General features: G+C 38.7%; 1 protein-coding gene across 2 annotated transcripts in view; it reads right to left on the bottom strand.

Annotated features, from left to right (window-relative positions):
• XPNPEP3 (X-prolyl aminopeptidase 3) overlaps window positions 1-25,835 on the bottom strand; it is a 60,481-nt gene that overhangs the window by 14,829 nt on the left and 19,817 nt on the right. The window contains exons 4-6 of one of the 2 annotated variants that reach the window (XM_032644564.1): window positions 23,173-23,375; window positions 6,894-6,956; window positions 5,938-6,051 (exon numbers count right to left, since the gene is read on the bottom strand). In XM_032644564.1, the coding sequence (XP_032500455.1) occupies window positions 5,938-6,051; window positions 6,894-6,956; window positions 23,173-23,375 (380 nt within the window). The remainder of the gene's footprint in view (window positions 1-5,937; window positions 6,052-6,893; window positions 6,957-23,172; window positions 23,376-25,835) is intronic. The other variant, XM_032644565.1, reaches the window with a different exon arrangement.

Raw genomic sequence — 25,835 nt, forward strand, 5'->3', positions numbered from 1 at the left:
ATAACAAGCAAATATGAGCTCACAACCAAAGGCTGTCAAGCACACGAGGCAGTAGGTCACTGTGAGTGAGAGTCAGCAGGAACAACAAATACCAAATTCAGATCTTCCAGAATTCCACACAATGGAGTTATGAGATACAGAATTGCTATTATGAAATCTTTAAAGGGATAAAAAATGGAATCACAAAGGATAACAAGCAACAAGAGACAATTGAGAATAACTGTGGATTTGAAGGGAACCAAATGGAAATAAAAACAACTGCTGAAATAAAATAGTGTATGGCTGAAGTAGTAGGTTAGACAAATGAAGAGAAAATTTAGTTTCTTGGAAGACAGACCTACAAAAATCCCCTAGAGTATGACACAGACAGACAAGGCAAATGTAAACATGAAAGAAACATTAACTATTGAAAACAGAAAAGAGGTTTAACATACATCTAACTGAAGACCTTGAAGGAGTGAACAGAGAGAATGTAGGAGAGATGATATCTGGAGAAATAATGTCTGAGAATTTCCTAGAACTGATGAAGACATGAATCTACAGATTCAGGAAGCAGAGGTATCATAATGAGGACATGTAAAAATAAATTTGTATTTAGATATATAATAAAACTGAGAAATACCAAAGAAAAAGATATCTTAATGCAGCAAAAGCAAAAAGAAATTTCATAAAGGAATGATAATTATTATACTTTAAAATCAGCAACACTGAAAGTCAGAAGAAAGGAGTATAATCTATTAAAATTGATGACTGAAAATAACTGTCAATCTAGGATGGTTTTCCTCAGCACAGCCATCTTTCAAGAATGAGAATGAAATAAAGATGTTTTGGCTAAACAAAGTAGAAAAAGTTTATCAGCTACACACCTTCATCTAAAGGATGTTCTTCAGGTAGAAGGAAGGTGATCCCAGAAAGGCCATCTAAGATGCAAGAAGGAAAGATCAACATGCAGGTAAATCTAAACAAACTCTGTTAGAAGGGGGCTCTGCTTTGACCTATTCCTGACAGCTAGATGTAGCCGTGGTGAGCTCAGAGGCAGAACCACAGGGCAGCCTGCTGTCTCTGACTAGATCTCTGCCAGATGCCTACCAGCCGGTCCATGACAGAGTCCTTCCAGATGCCCCAACAGACCTCTGCATTTCTCACGGCTTCTTGATGACCCTCCCCGCTAAGTTGAAAAGTTTCAGATAACTGAAGCCAGACTATGACCTAGAAGTTTTCGACTATTTTCTCTTATTTCTTATTTAGGTCACTTCATCTAATAATGGCAATATGTCTCTCTCCCTGTAAAGCTAGATTTGTGCTTATTCTCTAGTTTTTCAAGGATGAATACTATATTTAGGAATAGGTACACTGGTGGTAAAACTATGAAGAAAAACAAAAAAAAAAAGGTTAGAACAAAAGTCAAGATGGTAGGAGACAGAAGGGAGATGTGCTTGAGATTGCCCAAGGGACTACTAAGGTATAAGCAATGATCTTCTTATCCTTGATGGTGAATACATGGTTGTTCATTTTATCATTATTATTTTAAACAGTATATTATATTTATTGTTTATAATATATGATAAGTTTGTATTTAGAAATATAATAAAACTGAGAAATACCAAAGAAAAAGAAATCTTAATGCAGCAAAAGCAAAAAGAAACAGTGGAATATAATGAAAAAAACACATGGAATATAATGAAAGTGAAATATTAATCCTTAAATAATTATAATTAGAACAGAAGAAAGGATGAATATTAATGAGTTTAGGGAATTCCCTGGTGGTCCAGTGGTTAGGACCCGGTGCTTTCACTGCAGGGGGCCCGGGTTTGATCCCTGGTCCGGGAACTAAGATCCTGTAAGCCATGTGGCATGGCCAGAAAAAAGAGTTTAGCATCTAATTTAAGAAGTTTAGGTCTTCCCTGGTGGTGCAGTGGTTGAGAGTCCGCCTGCGGATGCAGGGGACACGGGTTCGTGCCCCCGTCCGGGAAGATCCCACATGCCGCGGAGCGGCTGGGCCCGTGGGCCACGGCTGCTGAGCCTGCGCGTCTGGAGCCTGTGCTCTACAACGGGAGAGGCCGCAACAGTGAGAGGCCTGTGTACCACAAAAAAAAAAAAAAAAAAAAGCTTAAAAAAAGAACAAGAGAATAAACACAAAGAGTAGAAGAGTGAAATTAACAAAGGCCAGGGCACAGTGTGATGAGATAATAAACAAAGACAAAATGGCATTAATGATGTGCAAAGTTTTTTTTTTTTTTTTAGTATTTTTATTTATTTTAAAAATTATTATTTATTTATTTAATTTTTGGCTGTGTTGGGTCTTAGTTGCGGTACGCGGGATCTTCACTGAGGCACGCAGGAGAGAAGATGGTTTTAAAAGACTAATAAAAACCCACAAACCTCTGCTGAGATTTCTTTGCACAGATCTTAAGTATACAGAATTAAGTCTGTTTTGTCAAATGTATACATCCATGTAACCACACCCTCATGGCCTTACCCAGTCAACACCCCATCAGAAGCAACCACTAATCTGATTTCTATCACCATAGATTAGTTTTGCTTATTTCAGAACTTCATATAAATAGAATCATATAGTTTGCAATTTTCTTGTGTCTGGCTTATTTATTCAGTGTAATGCTTTTGGGATCATTCATGCTGTTGGCAGTGCTGTAGTTTGCTCCTTTTTATTTCAAGGATATATCACATGGTAATTTCCATATCTAATATCCTGGTTATGGACCGCTGGACTATTATGAGTACACTTGCTATCAACATTCTTGTACAAGGCATTTTTTGGACATATGTTTTCATTTTTCTTGGAAAAATACCTAAAAAGAAACTGCTGGTTCACAGAGAATATGTATGTTTACTTTTAAAGAAACTGTCTATTAAGATTTATTAGAAAAGGGACTTCCCTGGTGGTGCAGTGGTTAAGAATCTGCCTGCCAATGCAGGGACACAGGTTCGAGCCCTAGTCCGGGAAGATCCCACAGGCTGTGGTTCAACTAAGCCTGCGAGCCACAACTACTGAGCCTGTGCTCTAGAGCCCACAAGCCACAACTACTGAGTCCTTGTGCCACAACTACTGAAGCCTGCGTGCCTAGAGCCTGTGCTCCACTACAAGAGAAGCCACCGCAATGAGAAGCACGTGTATCACAACGAAGAGTAATCCCTGCTCGCCACAACTAGAGAAAGCCCACACACAGCAGCAAGGACCCATTCAGCCAAAAATAAATAAACAAACAAACAAATAAAGATATCAAGAATGTAAAAAGGTACATAAAGGGAAAACAAAACAAAAGAAAAAAAGGAAGGTAAAAGGGTACATTACTACAAACACAAAAGATTAAAATGTAAGATAATACTACAATTTTAAAAACTTAGACAAAATGGTACAAAAATATAATCTACCAAACTGTCTCCAGAAGAAGAGAAATATAAACTGATAAAAACACTTCGGAAATGTCTGGCATTTTCTATGAAAGTTGCAAATATGCATATCCTATGACCCAGCAATTCCATTATTAAGTGTCTCTTAGGCAACCTTGATAACTTACATACCATGAATAATGTACAAGAATGTTCACAGAACATTGTTCATAATGGTAAATACCTGGAGAATATATAAATATCCATCTATGGATATTTATCACATTAAGAAATTCAAACTGAGAAAATTTTATAATATTCATTTAAAAATAACAATAAACTCACTAATTACATGCTAAAATAACATTTTTAATGAAAATAACTATTTTTCTAAATAAAAATATTTAGTTAGAAAAGTGGCATTGTTTTACATTTTTGCAAATCTCTGTCTAGCATAGACAAAGAGAAGACAGCTGGAGTCTCATCTTTGCTTCTGCATTCAAGTTGGTGTGATATTGCATGTCATAAGGTCTCTGGGATACTTCACAGTACAATTGAGAGAAAATAAGAGTGAAAAAGAGCACATAATGTAATGTCTTAGTATTCTTATGAAAATATATTTAACTTCACAGACCATACTCTACCTGCTATTCTACACTCTAGCAATTACAATGAACAAACTACAGCGGCATACAACAATATACTGCTGTACAAAAGAAGACACAGACATAATATTTCAAATACATAAAGTTCAAACATGACCAAAACCAAATTATATAAACTACTTTATTAATTGTAAAATAAAAAGAAAAGCAAAGACATGATCACCATAAAAATTGGGAGAGTATTACCCTATCAGGGAGAGAGGGAGTTATCACAGGGAGGGAAGGACCACATGGTGGAAAAGCTTCTTGGGGGTGGGGGGGGGGGTCACAGTAATGTCTTATTTCAGGGGTTAAGTGTTTCCTGTAAAGGGCTAGATAATATTTATTTTGTGGACCGTACTGCCTCTGGTGCAACTACTCAACTCTGCCATGGGGTGGGGGTGGGGGAGTGGAAACCACTGTGTTCCAATAAAGCTTTATTTAAAAAACAAAGTGGCAGGCTGGATTTCACCCAGAGGGCTGTAGCTTGCCTACACGTTTTATTTCTTGACCTGGGTAACGGTTACATGGGTTCTAACTTTATAATTACCCATTAAACTATTCTTTTATGGTTTAAGTACTTTTCCAGTAGTTACATTTTACAATAAGAAATGTAAAATAAATAAAGAAAAAGAAAAATAGAAAGCCTCAGTATATTAAAGAAATTGAATCATAGTTAAAAATCCCACAAAAGATATCTGGCCCAAATAATTCCACAGGAGAGTCCTACCCAATTTTCAAGAAACATTAATTCAAACCATTTTACAATATTAAAAAATAAACTATTCATTTTATGAGTTTAGTTTGACCTTGAAATGAAAACCATAAAGTCAGTATGAGAAAAATTATAAGACAATCTCATTCATGTACACAAATCAGAATATCCTAAACAACACATTAGCAAGTTGAAAGCAGTAATGCCAAAGATAAGAAAAGATGCTTAACTTCACTGGTTAATTGAGGTAATGGAAATGAAGACTACAATGAGATACTGTTTTATTCCAACTAAAATGGCAAAAATTAAGAAGTCTGATAATATCAGGGGATGGAAAGGATGTGGTGAACAGAATTATACACTGCTGGTAGGAGTGTAAACAGATACAAATACCTGAGAAAAAATTTGTATTATCTTATCATACTTGAGGTTAAAAGAAAAGTTTGAGTCCCCAAAACTACATATAGCAATATATGATTTTTATATATTTCATAAACAAGCAGAACTAATTAATATTGTTTGGGGAATCATGCTTATGTGATAAAACTATTGAAAAAATCAAGAGAATGACAAACAAAATTTAGGATACTGGTTAGTGACCTTTGGGAGGGAGGCAGTAGGGTGCCAGAGCATAAGGGTACTCACGCAGATGTAACATATTGGTAATGTTCTGGCTCTTGAGTTGAGTCGTTGGTTCATGGGTATTCATTAAAAAAAATTATATTGTATAATTTATGTTTGCTATATTTATTTTTTGAATTTACTGTAAATTAAAGTAGATAATTAAACTAGACTTAATAAAGGAATACATGATTCTTTACTTGTATAGTCACTTGGGGAGAAAACCATAAAAAATAAGTTCCCTCACAGCTACAAGATAGTTGTAAAACCTGTCTGCTCCCAAAATATGCTTGGCCCACTGTTGCCACAAGTCCTTAGCAAAGGAGCTTTATCAAGTGAAATGAGCAGAGGCTTTAGACTAGAATAGTTGGCTCTGCACTAACGAGTTACCTAATTTTTTAGTTTATTTTCCTCATCTATTATACAGGCATGTTAATAATTGTTCCTATCTCACAGTGCTAATGTGCAGATCAAATGAGATCATGTCTGTGAGGGATTTATAAATGGCAATTAGTTTGTGAAAGCTGAAGGTTAGGGGACCATGAGGTTAGAGTTTACTAAGGCATCTGGACCCCGAGGAAGCAGCACTGAAGGGGGTCTGTGTACCTTGATGCGTTGATTGTTCTTCACATAGTGCAGAGTGTTTGACCGATTACCTCCAGCCACCACAGGTGGGTAGGCTAAGATGTCTGCACCACGGGCCCGGCATTCAAATTCAAACTGCAAAACAACAGCAAAGTACGACTGAAAGTCTGACTGAGATTTCCTCAGGGCAGCCCCAGCACAGGCTCTCAACAGCCCATACCTCCATTCAAGTACTTATCTTAAGTTAACAATGGAAAACTATTCGTCACACCTTTTTAACCGAACTATTATGCTGTAACTTCAGGCCATTTCTTTTATGCTCACCCCAATACTGTTATTCAACTCTATTATTAAATCTGTTCTTTTCTCCTGAGTGCTCTAACTTTCCTGTGATTTTCAAACTGTTAAGTCCAGAAGAGAACATGGAAAACCTATGATTGGGCTGAGCACAGAGAAACGGTCAGATACTTTACATGTTACTATTTGTTTTTTCTTATTTAGATCAACACTGAAATATGGCTTGCATTTTCAACAACAGCTCTAAATTACCAATTTCAACCTTTCAAATAGCTACCGACCTACATGCTCTGGAAGTGTGAAAAAGGATGCTAGGGAAATGGTAAATTCTACTAATTCCATTATATCCTAGGATGGAGCTGGAGACTGGTTCATATCTGCTACTATCTGCAACACCACCTCAGATTCTTTGCCTTTACATTACTTAAACAGTATTATCCTTCTTAACTCACACTTGCAAAAGTCTTTCCTTCTTTACCTGTTCTACTTCGCAATTTTCTCCATCTAATTGTAGCTCTAAATATTTTAGACTCATCTAATAAATTACCACTGACATTTAAGAACCAAATCCTCTCCACTGATATCTTGCTCACTTCCATGAAAGCCAACTGGATGCCATATGCAAATCAATGAAATTACATTTGTGTCCAACAAAACTTTTCCAGCCATTTAATGCTCACCTTAGCATAAAGAAAGCCTTCCTCTACAGGGGCTTTACTGGCAAACATGGTCTCTATGAAAGCCTGCAAAAAGAATGAAGAATGAAAAGAACATAGTCTCATTTTAACTACGCTGCTTATTCAAATGTTCAAAATACTGGCGGTCAAACGAAAAGCACACTTCTCCCCAACTTTGTCAACCTGAAGTTATGGCTTTGTGGGCATGATAATACAGATTTCCAAAGGGGAAAATATTGCTTTCAGTAATAGCTGACTGATGACAGACTTAGTGGAAGGGCATCCAACCTACCCACTTAGAATATACATTGTATATTAGAATAAGCTACATGGAAACACATTTGACATTTACATTACAAAATGCTTCTACAGCCCTGGAATGTATGAAATTGTGGATTGACTGGTCCAGTCTACAGCAAGGTTTCCCAACCCTGGCACTATCAGCATTTTGGGCTAGATTATTCTTTGTTTGAGGGCTGTCCTGTTCAATGTAGGATGACAGTAGCATTTCCCAACTGTGATAATCAGATGTTGCCAAATGTCCCCTGGGGGACACAGAACTGCCCTCAGTTAAGAACCACCAGCCTATACTACCAATGTAAGTACTGTAATTCTGTGTCATGTTTTCTACCTTTATAAACATACATGTTTATAATTCACCACTGTACCTTGTTCCAAAAAGGATTCTGATTAGATTACATGGATACATAAAATACAAGATAGCATGAATTCATGGTAGAGTTAAAAAAAAGGCAGGCTTGAGAGGAATGACGCTAAACAAAACCAAACCAAAAAGAGGCATACCATAATGACCTTCACAACTACTATGGCTAATATGGACAGGCCACAAATTAATCTCTGAGTTTTCTAGCAGTCAATGTGAAAAGGGAAACTCTGTCGGCTATATAATTTGCACAGGAATATGATTATATGATACTACAACTAGAAAGGAATTTCTCTCAAGTTGTTAAATGAAGTAATGAATTGAGGAAGAAATGTTTTTAATACCACTTTTTTTTTTTTTTTTTGCTGTACGCGGGCCTCTCACTGTTGTGGCCTCTCCTGTTGCGGAGCATAGGCTCCGGACGCGCAGGCCCAGCAGCCATGGCTCACGGGCCCAGCTGCTCCGCGGCATGTGGGATCTTCCCAGACCAGGGAACGAACCCATGTCTCCTGCATCGGCAGGCGGACTCTCAACCACTGCGCCACCAGGGAAGCCCAATAACACTTCTTAATACAAGGTAACATCATCATAAAGCCCAAGAGAGGAAAAGCAACTGGGATTGTAATGGGAATATCTGCATGGCCTGCTGCCTTTTCTCATTCTCATCTTCAGATGTCTCATCCTCAGAGAGGCCTTTCCTGACCACCCTATATCTAAATTAGCATTTTCCATCACACTTTATCCCCCTCCATTGCTTCATTTTTCCTCACAGTATTTAATTCCAGCTGACTATATATCATATATTTGTTTACTGTCTCTCCTCAGTAATGTATGTGGTGGACTGAGGATAGGGACACAGGGACAGTCTGTTTTGCTCACCACTGTATCCTTAGAACCTAAAACAGTGCCTGCCACCAAAGGAGGTACTTAAAATAAATATCTGCTGAATGAATTAGCAATTAAAATTAGTTAGGGACTAATTAGGTGGTCCAGTGGCTGGACTCTGAGTTTCCACTGCAGGGGGCAAGGGTTCAATCCCTGGTTGGAGACAGGGGAACTAAGATCCCATCCCGCAAGCCATGAGGCGTGGCCAAAAGGAAAGAAAATTAAAAAACACAACAGAAAAAAGGAAAAGTGTGGTAGCTCTACTGAGGCTCATACACTTTTTAGAAAAATATTTTTTATTTTATTTATTTATTTTGGCTGCACCAGGTCTTAGTTGCGGCACGTGGGATCTTTGTTGAGGCATGCATGCAGGATCTAGTTCCCCGACCAGGGATCCAACCCGGGCCCCCTGCAGTGGGAACACGGAGTCTTACCCACTGGACCCACCAGGGAAGTCTTGAGGCTCATAAACTTAAAAGAGAGACTTGTCTTTTTGTTTATTTCCTTTCAAACTGTTAATGAATAGTACAGAGAAGTTTTGAAGTCATGGCCCTTTTACACTGCTATGCAGACTAAACAAGATAGAAAACTTCCTTTTGCTTCATAGGTAGTCAAATGCCTGATTTTGCTTTACTTCTTTTTGTAATCAATGTGCTTCCTATGAATCCATTTCTTCACAGATGATTCCAGGTATATAGGGTACGTGCTTCATGCCACCTATCCTCACTATGTGTGTGATACCTTTTCTGTAAAGACCAAGGGGCAAACTTTATGACTGCCACTTATTAGGTTGTCTTGTCACAATGTAGCCCACACTCTCAACTAACACTTAACTCTCTTACCTCACTAGGTGCTATTTATTTTTTTTTAAACTTTGTTTTATTTATGTATTTACTATTTTTTTAAATTTTATTTATTTTCTGGTTGCGCTGGGTCTTTGTTGCTGCGCGCGGGCTTTCTCTAGTTGCGGCGAGCGGGGGTTATGCTTCACTGTGGTGTGCGGGCTTCTCATTGCGGTGGCTTCTCTTGTTGCGGAGTACGGGCTCTAGGTGTGCAGGCTCCAGAAGTTGCAGCGTGTGGGCTCAGTAGTTGTGGCTCATGGGCTTTAGAGCACAGGCTCAGTAGCTGTGGCGCATGGGCTTAGTTGCTCCATGGCATGTGGGATCTTCCCAGACCATGGAGCAAACCCGTGTCCCCTGCGGTGGCAGGCGGATTCCTAACCACTGCGCCACCAGGGAAGTCCCACTAGGTGCTATTTAAATGTTTGTGTTCTGACTCTTTAAAAATGTAAAATGGGTTTTCTTTGCACTTCACCCTGTGCATCTCATAATCAGAGTACATCATGAATGGATACTGTATAGTTTATGCAGAAGGGAGAGTGGAGAGAAAAAGCATTTCACGAATGATTTCATAAAGGTTTTGTGTGTGTGTCCCCATATGGGTGAGGTTAGAATAAGGAAACTGTGCCATTTGGAAAGGAGGGGAAGGGCACTCAGGGCAGAGGGATGACACAGGACTGTGGCCCATCTCAGAGTTCAGGATGGCCAGCACATATGCTCGAACACGTATGTCAGCACATATGTCAAGCACATATGGAGGAACAAGAAGAGATGAAGCTGGAAGGGTAGGTAGGAGGGGCCACACCATGAAAGGCCTTGCATGAGCATGTTGAAATGTAATCCTGAAAACAACAAGGAGCCACCCAGTTGTTTAAGTAGGAGAGGGACATCAGATTTATAAAGATCACTCTGCCATGGTAGAGTTATACTCAGGCAATAATGGAAGCAAATAGACAGCAAAGGGATAGTAGGTGTCCCACTGTGCTAGGCATAGGTCAAAATAACACAGCTTGCTATTTAAACCCAGGTCTGTTCTCTACTACACTATTCTGCCTCCCTAGGAGGGCACTTGTGGACTAGTTAATTAGATATAAGGGTTGGGGAGAAGCAATTATCTGGATAATTTCCATATTTCTATCTATGGTTGTTGGGTAAACATTGATATTATTAACCATGAAAAAGAATACAGGAGGAGAGTCAGGTTTGGTGGAGGGAGAGCATAAGTTTAGATACTTACAGGAAATTCAGGGAGAGATGTCCAGGACGCAGGATATGCATTCAGCCACAGAAGAGATCAGACCTGGAGAAAGTGTGATTCCCACCCCACTTTTCCTTCTGCCCAAATATTCTAGCAATTCTCTGTCTGTAAACATTACTTAACTCTAATGGCAAGGTCCTTTACTTATTTTAAACCAAATCAGAGTGCCACACAGTCCAACTGATTAGTATCACATAGGCACAAATTATATTTGGCTTGCCCCCCAAAAGAAGGGAAATTTTTGTTTGGGCTAAGCCACAGAAATATAGCATAACTATTCTTTTTTGTTGTTTTTGTTTTTGCTTTTCTTACCATAACTTTTCTTAAGGAAACTATTTTGTCCAAATATCCAAAAATCTTACAGAAACATTCTAGATTAGAATTGGGAATACTGAGGGAATAAAAATCACTGACAGCTAGAAATTGGTTATTAAGAAAAATAAGGCCAGGACTTCCCTGGTGGCATAGTGGTTAAGAATCCGCCTGCCAATGCAGTGGACACGGGTTCGATCCCTGGTCCGGGAAGATCCCACATGCCACAGAGCATCTAAGCCCATGCACCATGGCTACTGAGCCTGCGCTCTAGAGCCCACGAGCCACAACTACTGAAGTCCATGGGCCTAGAGCCCGTGCTCCGCAACAAGAGAAGCCTGCGCACCGCGCAGTGAAGAGTAGTACTCTCAATGAAGAGTAGCCCCTGCTCGCCACAACCAGAGAAAGCCCGCAGGCAGCAACGAAGACCCAATGAGCCAAAAATTTAAAAATAAACAAATAAAAAATTTAAAAATCCTCTTTGGATTTCTTAAAAAAAAAAAAAAAAAAAGAAAGAAAAATAAGGCCAAATTCCATCTCCCTGTCTGTTGTCATTACTGAATTGGTAGATAAAGGGAATATCACAGACTTAATACTTTTAAATTGTAGGACAATACTTAAAATAGTCTCTCAGGATAACTATGTGAGGACAAGTGACAGAAGTGTGGGTCAGAATACTCCTAGGTAGATTTAAAACTGATTTTACACCTTATTCAAAGACATCTGATCATTGGGCTGATATCAATTCCTCTGGAGCCCTTAACATTATCCCACAGATCTAGTCTTAGTTCTTCTTCCTTATTTTAAAAATCAGTGATTGCAGGAAGACAAAGACATATGCTTATCACATTTATAATTAGCTATAAGTAGTCTTTGCTGGTCTGGTTGTGGCAAGAGCACTGGACACTGTACTTGAAGGACACTGACAAACTACAGCACAGAGGAGGGTTGCCAAAATAAGGGAAAATATAACAAATGAGGAATAGTTAAGGAAAACAAGTCTTCACTTTGGAAAGACTAAGGTAGAACACAGGAAAGCAGCCTTCAAATATCTGTGTGCTGTTCTGCTGTGAGGTTAATTCCAGCAGGTCTGCAATTAGCCTGAGCTGTTTTGCTAAAGTTCCCACTTGGCACTGATCCTGGTCAAAGTCTGAAATATGCTGGTTAACAGCGTTGAGAAGAGTTTCCAAGCACTTTGTTATCAGCTTGTCAGTACTGATAACAGTGAGATTAATGGTTTGTACTTGGTCTCCCTGGGACCTCTGAAGGGCTATGCTGCTTCATAGCAGGAATATGCTAATGTGACTAAAACCCAAAAATCCCTAGCTGAGATTCCATCTGGGGCTCCCTGGTTCCAAGGTGTTCTATGCATGCATCTGTGGTTCCTGAGCCAGAGAAAATGTACCATGCCCGGTCCTAAGGGAGGACAACAGAAGTCTGCACCCAGCTTCTCTGGACCTGGCAGTGAGACAGCCATTGGGTGTGACAGGTATTCTTACATTAATGCTGTAGCTATACTGTACCCTTCTTCTGTACTAACTGTAGACTTGTAAGCACTGTCACTGAGTCTTCTTTAACAACTGACCTGTTTAACTGCCATAGTTAGTACAGTTGGCATCTAATTCATTCATTCATTTTTTAAACCTGAGATGAAATTCACATTACATAAAATTAACCAATAAAAGTGAACAATTCAGTGGCATTTACTATATTCACAATGTTGTGTAGCCATCACCTTTACCTAGTTCAAAAACATTGTCATCACCCCAAAAGAAAATGCCGTACCCAGTACACAGTTACTTTCCATATCCCCCTCACCCTAGCCCCTGGCAAGTATCAATCTGCTTTTAGTCTCTATGGATTTACATATTCTGGATATTTCATATAAATGGAATCATACAATATGTGATCTTTTGTGTCTGGCTTGCTTCACTTAGGATAATGGTTTCAAGGTTCATCAATGCTGTGGAAGGTATGTCATTTCTTTTTATGGCTGAATAGTATACCACTGTATGTATTGATATATATACTACATTTTGTTATTCCATTCATCCACTGACGGACATGTGAGTTGTCTGCACCTTTTGGCTATCCTGAATAGTGTCTCAATGAACATCTGTGTACAAGTATTTGTTTGAGTACCTGTTTTTAATTCTTTTGGGTATATCCCTAAGAGAAGAACTGTCAGATCATATGATAATTGTTTAATTTTTTCAGGAACCCCCATGTATTTTCCACAGTGACTGAACATTCCCACTGGTAATGTGCAAAGGTTCCAATTTTTCCACATCCTCGCCTACATTTGTTATTTTGTTTGTTCGTTTAGTTTTTAATAAGCTATCTTTTTGGGTGTGAAGTGGTATCTCATTTAGATTTTGATTTGCATTTCCTAAGTGGCTAATGATATTAAGCATCTTTTCATTGTATAACTTCTTTGGAGAGATGTCTATTCAACTCTTTTGCCCATTTTGTAATTGGGCTGTTTGTGTTTTTGTTTTTCAGTTGCAAGAGTTCTTTACATAGTATTCTGAATACAGACCATTATCAGATTTATGGCTTGAAAATATTTTCTCCCACTCTGTAGGTTGTCTTTTTATTCTCTTGATAATGCCCTCTGACACACAACAGTTTTTAATTTTGATCAAGTCCACTTTATCTGTTTTTCTTTTGTTGCTTATTTTCATTTCATATCTAAAAATCCATTGCCAAACTCAAGGTCATAAAGATTCACCCTATGTTTCTGTTAATTGTTTTTTTTTTTTTTTTGTGGTACGCGGGCCCCTCACTGTTGTGGCCTCTCCCGTTGCGGAGCACAGGCTCTGGACGCGCAGGCTCAGCAGCCATGGCTCACGGGCCTAGCCGCTCCACGGCATGTGGGATCTTCCCGGACCGGGGCACAAACCCGCGTCCCCTGCATCGACAGGCGGACTCTCAACCACTGTGCCACCCTCTGTTAAGTTTTATATAGTTTTAGCTTTTAAGGTTAGGTCTTTGATTTATTTTGAGTTTTTATATATGGTATGAGGTAGGGGTCCAAGATCATTATTTTGCATGTAGATATCCAGTTGTTCCAGCATATCTGAATTATTCTTAATAAATGGTAAAGGTATTATTTTGAAAAAGAATGATTCTGATAAAAAGGGTGAAAAAAAAGAAAATTATGAGCTTGGATGATTGCCAAGCCACCACTGGTTTAAAGTAGTACTGGCTTTGAAATCAGTGGAATCTGAAAATAACAGAACTTGAACTTTAGCAGCTAGCATAATGGACTAGAAAGGAATTGCAAACCGATAGTGGTCTTGTTAAAAACTCAGTGATATGGTTGCGGCTTTCAGCATTGATCTGAGAAAGTTCAGAATCCTCTTCAGATGAGTTTCACCCACTTTGAGCGGCAGGTAAAACTCTAACCAAAGGAACCTGGGCCACTGTAATTTTTGATGAACCAGCTAAGCTTGTGATACACACTACAACTAAGATAATTCAGGTAGGGCAAACTGTTTGATGGGGGACAAAAAAAAAATCACGGAAGGGGTTATTCGGTGAAAGAAATGAGCCATTTTTCAGATTTACATGCAACACCCTGATGAACTAAAAATGGTTCCTAAGAATTTTAGATCAAGGAGCAGTGTCTCTGGCTTTAAACACTGTTGAGTGGAGGGGAATTAGGGCTCATTGTAGCTTCAGAGAAACCCCTGGTTTACCAGAATGCATTAAGGGAGTGGTCCACCATACATATCCAGACATAGGCAATTGCCCTGCTTCTCCCTTGTCTTATAAATGGTTGGTGCCTACTGAAGCTGCAGAAATGCTGTAGATGTAGGCAGTATTGCACTGGCTGTATGATGAAGGAAATGAGCACCCTTATGGAATGCCCCTTACTAAATTTATAACAGACACTGTGATAAAGGATGCTCACCAGCAGGGGCTTCATATATGACTTTGCTGTTGGATCTCAGGAGGATATAAACAGGTAGTTTCAGACTTTTTTATCTCAACTTCCTCATATGGATAATAAAAAGATAATACGGAGTTTAGGACTTTACAAGAGAAATAAAGTCAGTAAGAAAGAGGACACCAAGGGGATGAAGCTGAACCCTTATCTTTTTTCTTGTTGACTTGTTACGAGTTCTTTACATATTCTGGATACTAGATCTTTATCGGATATAGGATTTGTAAATATTTTCTCCCATTCCAAAGTTGCCTTTTCACTCTCTTGATAATATTCTTTGATGCACAAAAGGTTTTAATTTTTTTTAAGTTTTTAATTTTGATGCCCAATTTATCTATTTTGTTGTTGTTGCTAGTGCTTTTGGTGTCATATCTAGGACTCCACTACTAAATCCAAGGTCATGAAGATTCACCCCTATGTTTCTGCTAAGAAACACATACAAAAATTAACTCACAATGGATGAAAGAACTAACCTTATGAGCTAAAACTAAAGAAAACTCTTAAAAGAAAATATAGGGCTGAATCTTTATAGCTTTGAATTTGGCAGTGGATTTTTAGATATGACAACAAAATAAGCAAAAAAAGAAAACTAGATAAATTGGACTTGATCAAAATTAAAAACTGGGGCTTCCCTGGTGGCGCAGTGGTTGAGAATTTGCTTGCTAATGCAGGGGACACGGGTTTGAGCCCTGGTCTGGGAAGATCCTACATGCCATGGAGCAACTAGGCCCATGAGCCACAACTACTGAGCCTGTGCGTCTGGAGCCTGTGCTCCGCAACAAGAGAGGCCATGATAGTGAGAGGCCAGTGCACCACGATGAAGAGTGGCCCCCGCTTGCCACAACTAGAGAAAGTCCTCACACAGAAATGAAGACCCAACACAGCCAAAAATAAATAAATTTTTCTAAAAAATTAAAAACTGTTGTGTGTCAAAGGGCATTGTCAAGAGAGTGAAAAGACAACCTACAGACTGGGAGAAGATATTTGCAAGCCATATATCTGATACTTTACATAGTATTCAGAATACTACGTAAAGAACCCTTACAACTCAAAAACAAAAAGACAAACAGCCCAATTAAAAAAAGGGCAAAAGAACTGAACAGACATCTCTCCAAAGAAGATATACTAAAATCCAATAAGCACACAAAAAGATGTCCAATACCATGAGTGAGTAGGAAAATGCAAATCAAAACCAAAATGAGATAACATTTCACATCCATTAGGATGGCTATTATCAAAACAAACAAACAAACAAACAAACCCCCAAAAACCTAAAAACAAGTGTTGGTGAGGATGTAGAGAAATTGGAACCCTCGTATATTGTTGGCAGAAGTGTAAAATGGTGAAGCCACATGGTTCCTCAAAAACTTAAACATAGAATTACGATATGATCCAGCAATCCCACTCTGATGCATATATCCAAGAGAATTTAATGCAAGGACTCAAACAGATACTTATACATCAATGCTCATAGCAGCACTATTCACAATGGGCAAAAGGTAGAAACAACCCAAGTATTCATAAACAGATAAATGGATAAATAAAATACAGATACAGGCTATACATACAATGGAATATTATTCAGTCACAGAAAGAAATGAAGTTCTGATACATATATATATATATGACACAGATAAATCTTGAAGACATTCTGCTAAACAAGTCAGACAGAAAAGGGGAAATATTACATGATTCTACTTATATAAGAATATTTGCCTATTCTTATTTAGAATAGGCAAATTCATAGTAGATTAGAGGTTATTGGGGCTGGGAGAGGGGAAATTGGGAGTTATTGTTTAAAGGTTACAGAGTTTCTGTTTGGGATGATTAAAGAGTTCTGGAAATAGATAATGGTAATGGTTGCAAAACAATGTGAATATACTTAATACCACTGAATTGTACACTTAAAATGGTTATAATGGTAGTGTGTATTTTACAATAAAAAGTAGCAAATGGAAAGAAAATAAGGGAGCAACAATTCATTTTTTATATGGCTAATTAAAAATGTTATGAAAAGGAAGAAAATGACATTGTGCCAAACAATGATAATTTTACAGTAAGGTGGAGAACCTGCAACCGCTTGTCCTCAAACTCCTCAGGATATAAAAATCTCAAGGCAGATACACTCAATTAATCTGATTTAGAGGAATTTTAGAAAGAGAAAGATTCCAATGAGCCACTATCGTCAGATACCAAAATACTGGATTTCAATATTAAGGTGGTAATGGAAGAAGAAGATTGATATGAAGGCCAAGGTCTCTTGACCCAGTTCCTGGCAGGGGACCCAAGACCTTTTACAAATGTGTAAGTCAATGACTGGAGGTCGAGAAGAAATTCTTTTAGGTCTACTGGATACAGGAGCACAGTGTGCAGTACTGCTTAGAGCTGAAAATAAGCCCCTTAGGGATGACAGAATTAATTCAGGGGGATAAGGGGATGCTACTGTGAAAGGAATAAAAATTAAGGTCTGGGGACTTCCCTGGCAGTCCAGTGGTTAAGACTTCGCCTTCCAATGCAGGGGGTGTGGGTTTGACCCCTGGTCGGGGAACTAAGATCCCACATGCCTCGTGGCCAAAAAACCAAAATATAAAACAGAAGTGATACTGTAACAAATTCAATAAAGACTTAAAAAAATTAAGGTCTGGTTAAAAGTTGAAATATATGATAAAACAGCATATACTGTGGTATCTCCCTTACCTGAATGTATAACTGATATGGATATAATGTTTGAATGGAAAATCTTCCCCCTACTGGGTAATATGAAGAAAAGAATAACGTGGGTCTTCCCTTCATCCAGTACTCACTGGACATGCAACACAGGAGCCATTAGAATTAACCTAAGCCAACTCAACTAGAAAACTGGAAACATTATTGGATACCTGGAAGGCAGTACTGCCCTGAATAAAGAAATGTCATATGCAGGTATATTAGTGTCCATAAATTCACTGTACTAGCCCAGTGGCCAATAAGGAAGGCTAATGAACCAGGTCACTAACAGTAGACACAGACTCAGCTGTCCCCAATACACTCCACACTATTCAACTGATACAACAAGCTAAAGGAGACTGGTATCTGGTATTGATCTGGTTAATGCATTTTCCTCATTATCAATCACCAGTGAGAACCTACAACAACTTGCATTCATGTAGAATGGTTTCCAATATACATTTACAGTATTATTTCATGCCAGAAAGCATTCCAACAAGAAGGGCAATGCCCAAAGGAATTCCATCATAAAATGGAAATGCACTATATGGAGTATGTTACCAGGGGATCCATGGGACAGACTCATCATCTTTATGAGCCTTTTTTCCTCAGATCCTTCCTTTTGACCAACGGCCCAAGGATGCCAGGCAATTGGTCTGGTTCACAGATGGTAGTTCAGAACTAAAGGCAATTCTGTATGGAAAGCAGATATTGAGTCCAGCAGAAGGTAACATCCTTATCAAAGAACAAGCTGGTCCAGTGAGTTGAATTACATGTTGTATTCCTAGCCATGATAGAAGAAATGGACACAAATAAAAGCCTCACTATTTGGGTAAATACTGACTCCAATGCACTTGAAATTGGTCTAACAATCGGCCATAAATAGCTGAATAAGATTCCCACATGTGGGCCACCACTCTATATAAATCTCTACGGAAACTCTGAGGGTAAAACGAAGTAGGCCATGTTGATGCTCACCGAAGAAACCCTATGCCAGGGTTTGAAGGTGACTGGAATCAACTAGTTGATGGCCTAATTTGATCTGCTGAAATGTCAACAAAGGTCCATGAAATGCGTGGACATGGAGGAACTCAGGCCAGGCAGATGCACTGGACAATGACATAGATCACTGGCCCCTACCGAAGCTCAAATTGTTAATAAGAATTCTCCTTCTTGGAACAGTACAGTTCCATTTTTCTGTATTTATCCAATCTGTCCCCTTGTAATTGGGAATGGACTAGCTCAGTGGCTGGACCAGAAAATTATACTTTAGCGGGGAAAGGTATGAGTTAAAATTAATGATGAATGGAAAGGCAAGGTTGTTGCTGAGGGAAAGGGAGCCAATAAATGAGTGCCACAAAAGGGAAAATCTAACAATTTTGGTGCCTCAAGAGATGCTTAAAGCAAGAGAATAATATTTCTCTCAGCCTTAACTCAGAAGCTCTTGGGTGAAGGGCTCTGATGAAATCTCTTCCTCTTCTGAAGAGCCAAAAAGAGAGCTAGACAATAGCCAACCTAACAAACACACTTCCCAGAGTGATATATGTCCTCAAAATGGATGAAGAGATGGGAGCTCTGTGTCTGACTATGTGAAACAATACAAATGTAGCTAGCTTTTTTGATTCTCATTTCATAGGATGGATCTATTATAGAGGACCTGTGTTGGGAAGAAACCTGTGGGCATATTTAACAGGCTGAACCTGAAAAACACTGATTAATAATAATCTAAATGGACATTATGTAGCCATTAATTGTGATGATGGTTTAAAAAAGGTACCACAATGTGATAGTAGAATGGCATCTACTACATGTCCCATCTGTCATAATAACATTATGTGTAAAAATAGCTATTTGCCCTTTTCTTGTGGGTGAATAGGCATGAAGAGGAGGAGGGACATTTGGGACACTTGGATCACTGATAAAGAAAAAGTTAAAACTTAGTGGGCCTACATTCCTGAGAATTTTGGAATTTGTTGTTGTTGGTTATGGGAAGTGCTACGGAAAACTCAAACCAATGTCTGTTTAAGAGTAGACCAAAGTCAACTCATATGATCTAGGCCTGGAGGAATTACCATTTTGGGGGTACCAAATTTATTTCCTAATTGTACTAAAGCAGTTAGTACTCAATGGCAACATGTCTGGTGTTGGCCCACTCGAAATGAGAGCCTTAGAGGAATTAGGAGCTGGGCTATGAGTAACTGGCCAGGCAGATTTGCTTTTTTTTTTTTTAACATCTTTATTGGGGTATAATTGCTTTACAATGGTGTGTTAGTTTCTGCCCCCAGATTTGCTTTTAATGAGGAAAGACCTACAAATGAAAAAGACCTACTAACATGAATAGGGTGCCTTGAAGGCATCCTATTCCAGGAGTAAAGACAAAAGTGGCAAGATACTTGAAGTAATAACACAGTGCTCACAAAATGAATCTTTTAATTACAGCATACACTAAGACAACATGCCCAAATCAACCCAGCAGTAAGAAGGGAACAAGCTTACGAGTTAATATAAGCTAGGTTAATAGATTCCTTAATTCAAATGGAGTCCAAGGCATCCGAAGCCCTATGGCCAGGAATTCCCATAGCAGAAATCCAGGGTATGCATTTGTGGGAGACGTATGGGCCCTGTAGTCTATGGAAGATATTAACTAGAGGATGCAACCTGTCGAGGTGCTCTTTACCAGCTTCAGCACCCCAAATGAGGGCTAACCATTCTTTCCCTATAGTGTAGTTTGTGAGTACTGGACAAACTTTAAATATCATAGTGCTTCCTGTGGTAGATAAATGGGTTCTGTTGCAGGACTCTTCTCACCGGGGACCAGTATCTGTCAAACCATGTAACCTGAGAGTAGAAATCTGGCTATATACTCGAGATGTTCTGAATCCTGAAAAAACAGATATGGTCTCTGATTTATACTCCTATGAGGAATAATACATGGTATATGGGAAAAGGTAGATTGGGTTGGGAGGGAAAAATTGATAACACCACTATTTTGTCTGATTTATACTGTAACTACAGCGGTATTGTTATAAGGTATAATATGGAGTCATAAGTAAAATTAACACTGTAGATACTAATAGTGATCTAATATAATGGGAGACTGAGTTAAAGCCTTCTCAGGATCTTATTCCCTATGCAGCAGAACTGGTCTGATGAATACTTACAGCTGATTAATGAAAGATTATGATTCTTAATAATTCAGACAATATATGCCAAAAAGAACAGAGAGCTATAGATCTGAGAAGCAAAAGAATTGTATGGTTAGTACAAAAACATGAGAAAGTACAAGTGGAAGGTTCAGCTGTCTGTTTAAATCTATACCAACCCCATATTTTGTAGATATTGTAAATGGATTCAGCATGGACACTCTGATTGTCTATCTCATTGTATGACATTGTAAGGCAAGTAACTGTTATCAAACTAAGGATTTATTTTATTAGAAAAAGCCTTGACAATGGGTCGGGGGGTGTGAACTGTTAATTCCTAGAATTAGCTTGAGCTGTTTTGCTAAATTTCTGCATGGCACTACTTTAGTCAAGGCATGGCATGAAACATACTGATTAAAAGTGTTGTGAGGGCAATAAGCAAATGAAAAGATGCTCATTATCACTAACCATTAGGGAAATGCAAATCAAAACCACAATCAACTCAGCCATAAAAAAGAAAGAATTCTGACATCTGCAGCAACATGGATGGACTTAGAAGGCATTAATTATGCTAACTGAAATAAGTCAAAGACAAATACTGTATGATATCTCTTATATGTGGAATCTAATAAATACAACAAATTAGTGAATATAACAAAAAAGAAGCAGATTCATAGATACAGAGAACAAACTAGTGGTTACTAGTGGGGAGCGGGAGGGAAGGGGGCAATATAGGGATCGGGAAGTAGGGGGTACAAACTACTGGGTGTAAGACAGGCTACAAGGATGTATTGTACAACATGGGGAATATAGCCAATATTTTGTAATAACTGTAAATTGAGTATAACCTTTAAAAATCGTATTAAAAAAACACAGATACCCCTTCATACCTATTAGGATTGCTATTATTAAAAAAAAAAATCCAGAATGTCATAGATATGGAGAAATTAGAACACTTATGAATTGCTAAGCACAGTATGGTGGTTCCTCAAAAAATTAAACAAAGAATTGACATTTGATCCAGCAATTCCACTTCTGGGTATATATTCAAAATAAATGAAAGTCAGGTCTTAACCAGATATTTTTACTGCAACGTTCACAGCAGAATTATTCACAACAGCCTAAAGATGCAAACAACCTAAATGACCATCAGTGGATGAATGGACAACAAAACACTGTATATACATACAATGGAATATTATTTAGTCTTAAAAAGGAAGGAAATTCTAATATATGCTACAACATGGATGAATCCTGAAGACATTATGATGTCTTCATCATAAGTTAGAAACAAAAGGACAAATATTGTATGACTACACTTATATGAGCTGCCTAGAGTAGTCAAATTCATAGAGACAGAAAGTAGAACAGGGCTTCCCTGGTGGCGCAGCGGTTGGGAGTCCGCCTGCTGATGCAGGGGACACGGGTTCGTGCCCCGGTCCGGGAAGATCCCACATGCTGCGGAGCGGCTGGGCCCGTGAGCCATGGCTGCTGAGCCTGCGCGTCCGGAGCCTGTGCTCCGCAACGGGAGAGGTCACAACAGTGAGAGGCCCGTGTACAGAAAAAAAAAAAAAAGAAAGTAGAACAGTGGTAACTAGGGGCTACAAGAAGGGGGAATGAGAAGTTACTCCCTATTGGGCACAGAGTTTCAGCATGAAATCACGAAAAAGTTCTTGAGATGTACAGTCATGGCGATTGTACAACAATGTGAAAGTATTTAATGACACCAAACTGTACACTTAAAATGGCTAAATGGTAAATTTTATTTTATTTTATATATATATATATTTATTTATTTCATCACAATAAAAACAAAGTATTGCAAGAAATTTCAGGTCAGTACAGTTTGTATCAGCCTGTCAGTATTGATAACAGTGAGATTAAAGGTTTATACTTGGTCTCTGTGAGAGCTCTGTTACCTAGCAGGAATATGCCAATGAGACCAAAACCCCAAAATCCCTAGCTGAGATTCTATCTGGGGCTCCCTGGTTCCCAGGTGTTCTATACATGCATCTGTGGTTCCTGAGCCAGAGAAAATGCACCTTGCCCGGTCCTAAGGGAGGACAACAGAAGTCTGCACCCAGCTTCTCTGGACCTGGCTGTGAGACAGCCATTAGGTGTGACAGGTATTCGTACATTAATGCTGTTGCTATACTGTACCCTTCTCCTGTAATAAACTGCAGATTTGTAAGCACTGTCATTTTAGGTCCTATGAATCTTCTTTAACAAACTCTAACTGCTGCTATTATTGTAGATATGGTAAGGAAAGGAAATAAAATGAATTAATTTATGTTGTTGCAAGGAGAAACAACTAAGATCATGGGTAAAAGATACAAGAGGGATACTTGATATGCCTTGCAAGGTTCTGAGCAAGTCTCTAGACACATTCAGTAAACATCAAAGCAGAAGCTAAATGTCCATGTGCCATGAGATTACCACATTGGGTACACAACCTCAAGGTGCCCACTGATCCCTAAGAGCTGAGATTTTTTAATTTGGAAAGAACTTTTTCAGTAGGAGCCATACCTGTGATGTCAGTTTCCCAGCAATCTGCATTCGTTCAATTTCTGCAGGAGATTTGATCAGCCTGAGATGCTGTACCAGCTGCTGCACAGCCCGAACCTTGTTCTTGCTCCTGGCTTTGACCTCTGTCAACTGCTGCATGTAGTCACAGTGGAGCTGAATGTGAGGAGGCCTCATCCAGTCATACCACAGTGTATGTGTCTCGGCTTAAAACAGATTTAAAATAAAACAGAAACAAGAAATACCATCTGTCATAATGACTTGAACAAGAGTCAAAACTATAAAATATGTAGTATAGGACTCTAAAGGGTTGAACACAAACTCTCAGGACCGAATTAATTGAAGGATTGGATTGTAAATCATTGGAAAGGCTATTCCCTGAAAACAGCAAGATATTCTGAGACTGAACACACAGCTTTTTCTGCCCTCAAACTTCAGTGTTTTTAATAAAGATGATAGATGAGACTAAAGCTTTATGCAAGCTTTGATTTTATTATTTATTAACTGTTAAAGAACAATTATGACAATTGTTCTCCACACAACTGAGCTAGAGCATCATTAAATAACTAAACACAAAAGGACAGAAAAAAGTACTCAGCTCATGACCTTATGGTTAAAAGTGTTCCATCCCTTACAAACAATCTCAGTATTGGTGAAAGGAGCTCTCATAGTTGATAATACATGCTAATCCACACTTACCCAGGAAATCCTTTTCCATCTGCCATGTATTCTCATTACAGACAACCACAGTTCACCATTTCACTTTAGAGACCCAAGGAAATGGTCAATTTTTGCCTGAGATATAAGATGAGGCTCATTATGAAAATCTTTTCCATTTACATCAGGTCTCTATTTGTTCCTTTCTTTTTTTTCTGACAGAAACCTATGAGTAGGGGCTTCCCTGGTGGCGCAGTGGTTAAGCATCCACCTGCCAATGCAGGGGACACAGGTTTGAGCCCTGGTCCGGGAAGATCCCACATGCCACGAAGCAACTAAGCCCGTGTGCCACAACTACTGAGCCTGTGCTCTAGAGCCCGTGAGCAACAACTACTGGAGCCCACGTGCCTAGAGTCTGTGCTCTGCAACAAGAGAAGCCACCACAATGAGAAGCCCGTGCACCACAACGAAGAGTAGCCCCCGCTCGACGCAACTAAAGAAAGCCTGTGCGCAGCAACAAAGACCCAACACAGCCAAAAATAAATAAATAAATAAATAAAATAATAGTAATAATAAAAAAGAAACCTATGAGTAGTATTCATGACAATCTAAGTCTGAAGGTTTGTTTGTATGTTTCATACAATGGACTTTGGGACCGAAGAGGGAAAAAATCCTAAAAATTTTTATCAGATATGTATTAGTGGTACAATCTCCTAAATATTTTCACTTTAAAATAAAAGTGATTTTAAATGTAGATTACAGGTAAAACTCTAATCTTATTTTCAATAGAAATTTAATTGCTGTGATTTTTAAAAAGTAAAACAACCATGACCATCTGCTGTCAGCTTATAAAATCACAGACCAACCTTTTTAGGTTTTTAAACTTTCAATCTATGATCACTGGAAACAGTTTTGAAATTCTCTTTTAGAGACTGACTTCAGAAATGTTTATAAACCTTACAAGAATATGACTAAAATTTTACGATCATACATTATTTTGTCTAAAATCAAGTATTTTCCAACTTGATCATCTATCTTATTTATCAAATTCGGATCTAAGTGACTTTTGGACACTTCAAAAAATAAAATGCTTACTAGAGTTGTAGATTTGTAAGAATCACTAAGGATAGTTTATAATGCAGTGTACATTCTGAAAAGTTCCAGAAAAGGAATCCCAAAACATTCTGAGTGATCATAATTTCACCAGAATACGCGTAGAGAAAGTGACTATCTCAAGGGGCATGAATTCAACCGTGTACACGAACCACCTGAGAATCTTGTTAAAATGCAGATCCCGATTTAGTAGGTATGGAGTGGGGGATGCAGATTTTACATTTCCAGTATCTATTATGCATTTGTAATTCTATAATGCATCACCAGGTGATTCTCATGCTGGTGATGAATAAATCATTCTTTGAGAATACTGCCCTTTTTTGAAGAGTTGGCAAAAGCAGTAAGGTAAGTAGTAATCAAAGGTCAATAGACTGGTCAGTAATCTTGAAAATCAGTAATCTTGAAAATCAGTAATCTTGAAAAGCAGCCCATGCTCATCCTCCACTTTAAAATTCTGTCTGGGATTTCAAACTAGAACAGTTAAAAGTCTCTGTGAATGAATAATCCAATGAAGATTTAGCAAATGAATAAATGAAATCTTTAAAGTCTTGTGGAAAAGATTTATATTTTTTTTTTTGGCGGTACGCGGACCTCTCACTGTTGTGGCCTCTCCCGTTATGGAGCACAGGCTCTGGACGTACAGGCTCAGTGACCATGGCTCACGGGCCCAGCCGCTCCGCGGCACGTGGGATCTTCCCGGACCGGGACACGAACCCGCGTCCCCTGCATTGGCAGGCGGACTCTCAACCACTGTGCCACCAGGGAAGCCCAAGATTTATATTCTTTTCATGGTGCCCAGGGCAATGCTGCTATGATGATTATTTTAGGAAATGAAGAACTTTGTCTAAACAGGCAAGGAAGGTCTTAGTCCCAATCTGGCCTCTGATTTGACTTCT

The sequence above is a fragment of the Phocoena sinus genome, chromosome 10 (genome assembly GCF_008692025.1).
Source record: "Phocoena sinus isolate mPhoSin1 chromosome 10, mPhoSin1.pri, whole genome shotgun sequence".
Classification (NCBI taxonomy): Eukaryota; Metazoa; Chordata; class Mammalia; order Artiodactyla; family Phocoenidae; genus Phocoena; species Phocoena sinus.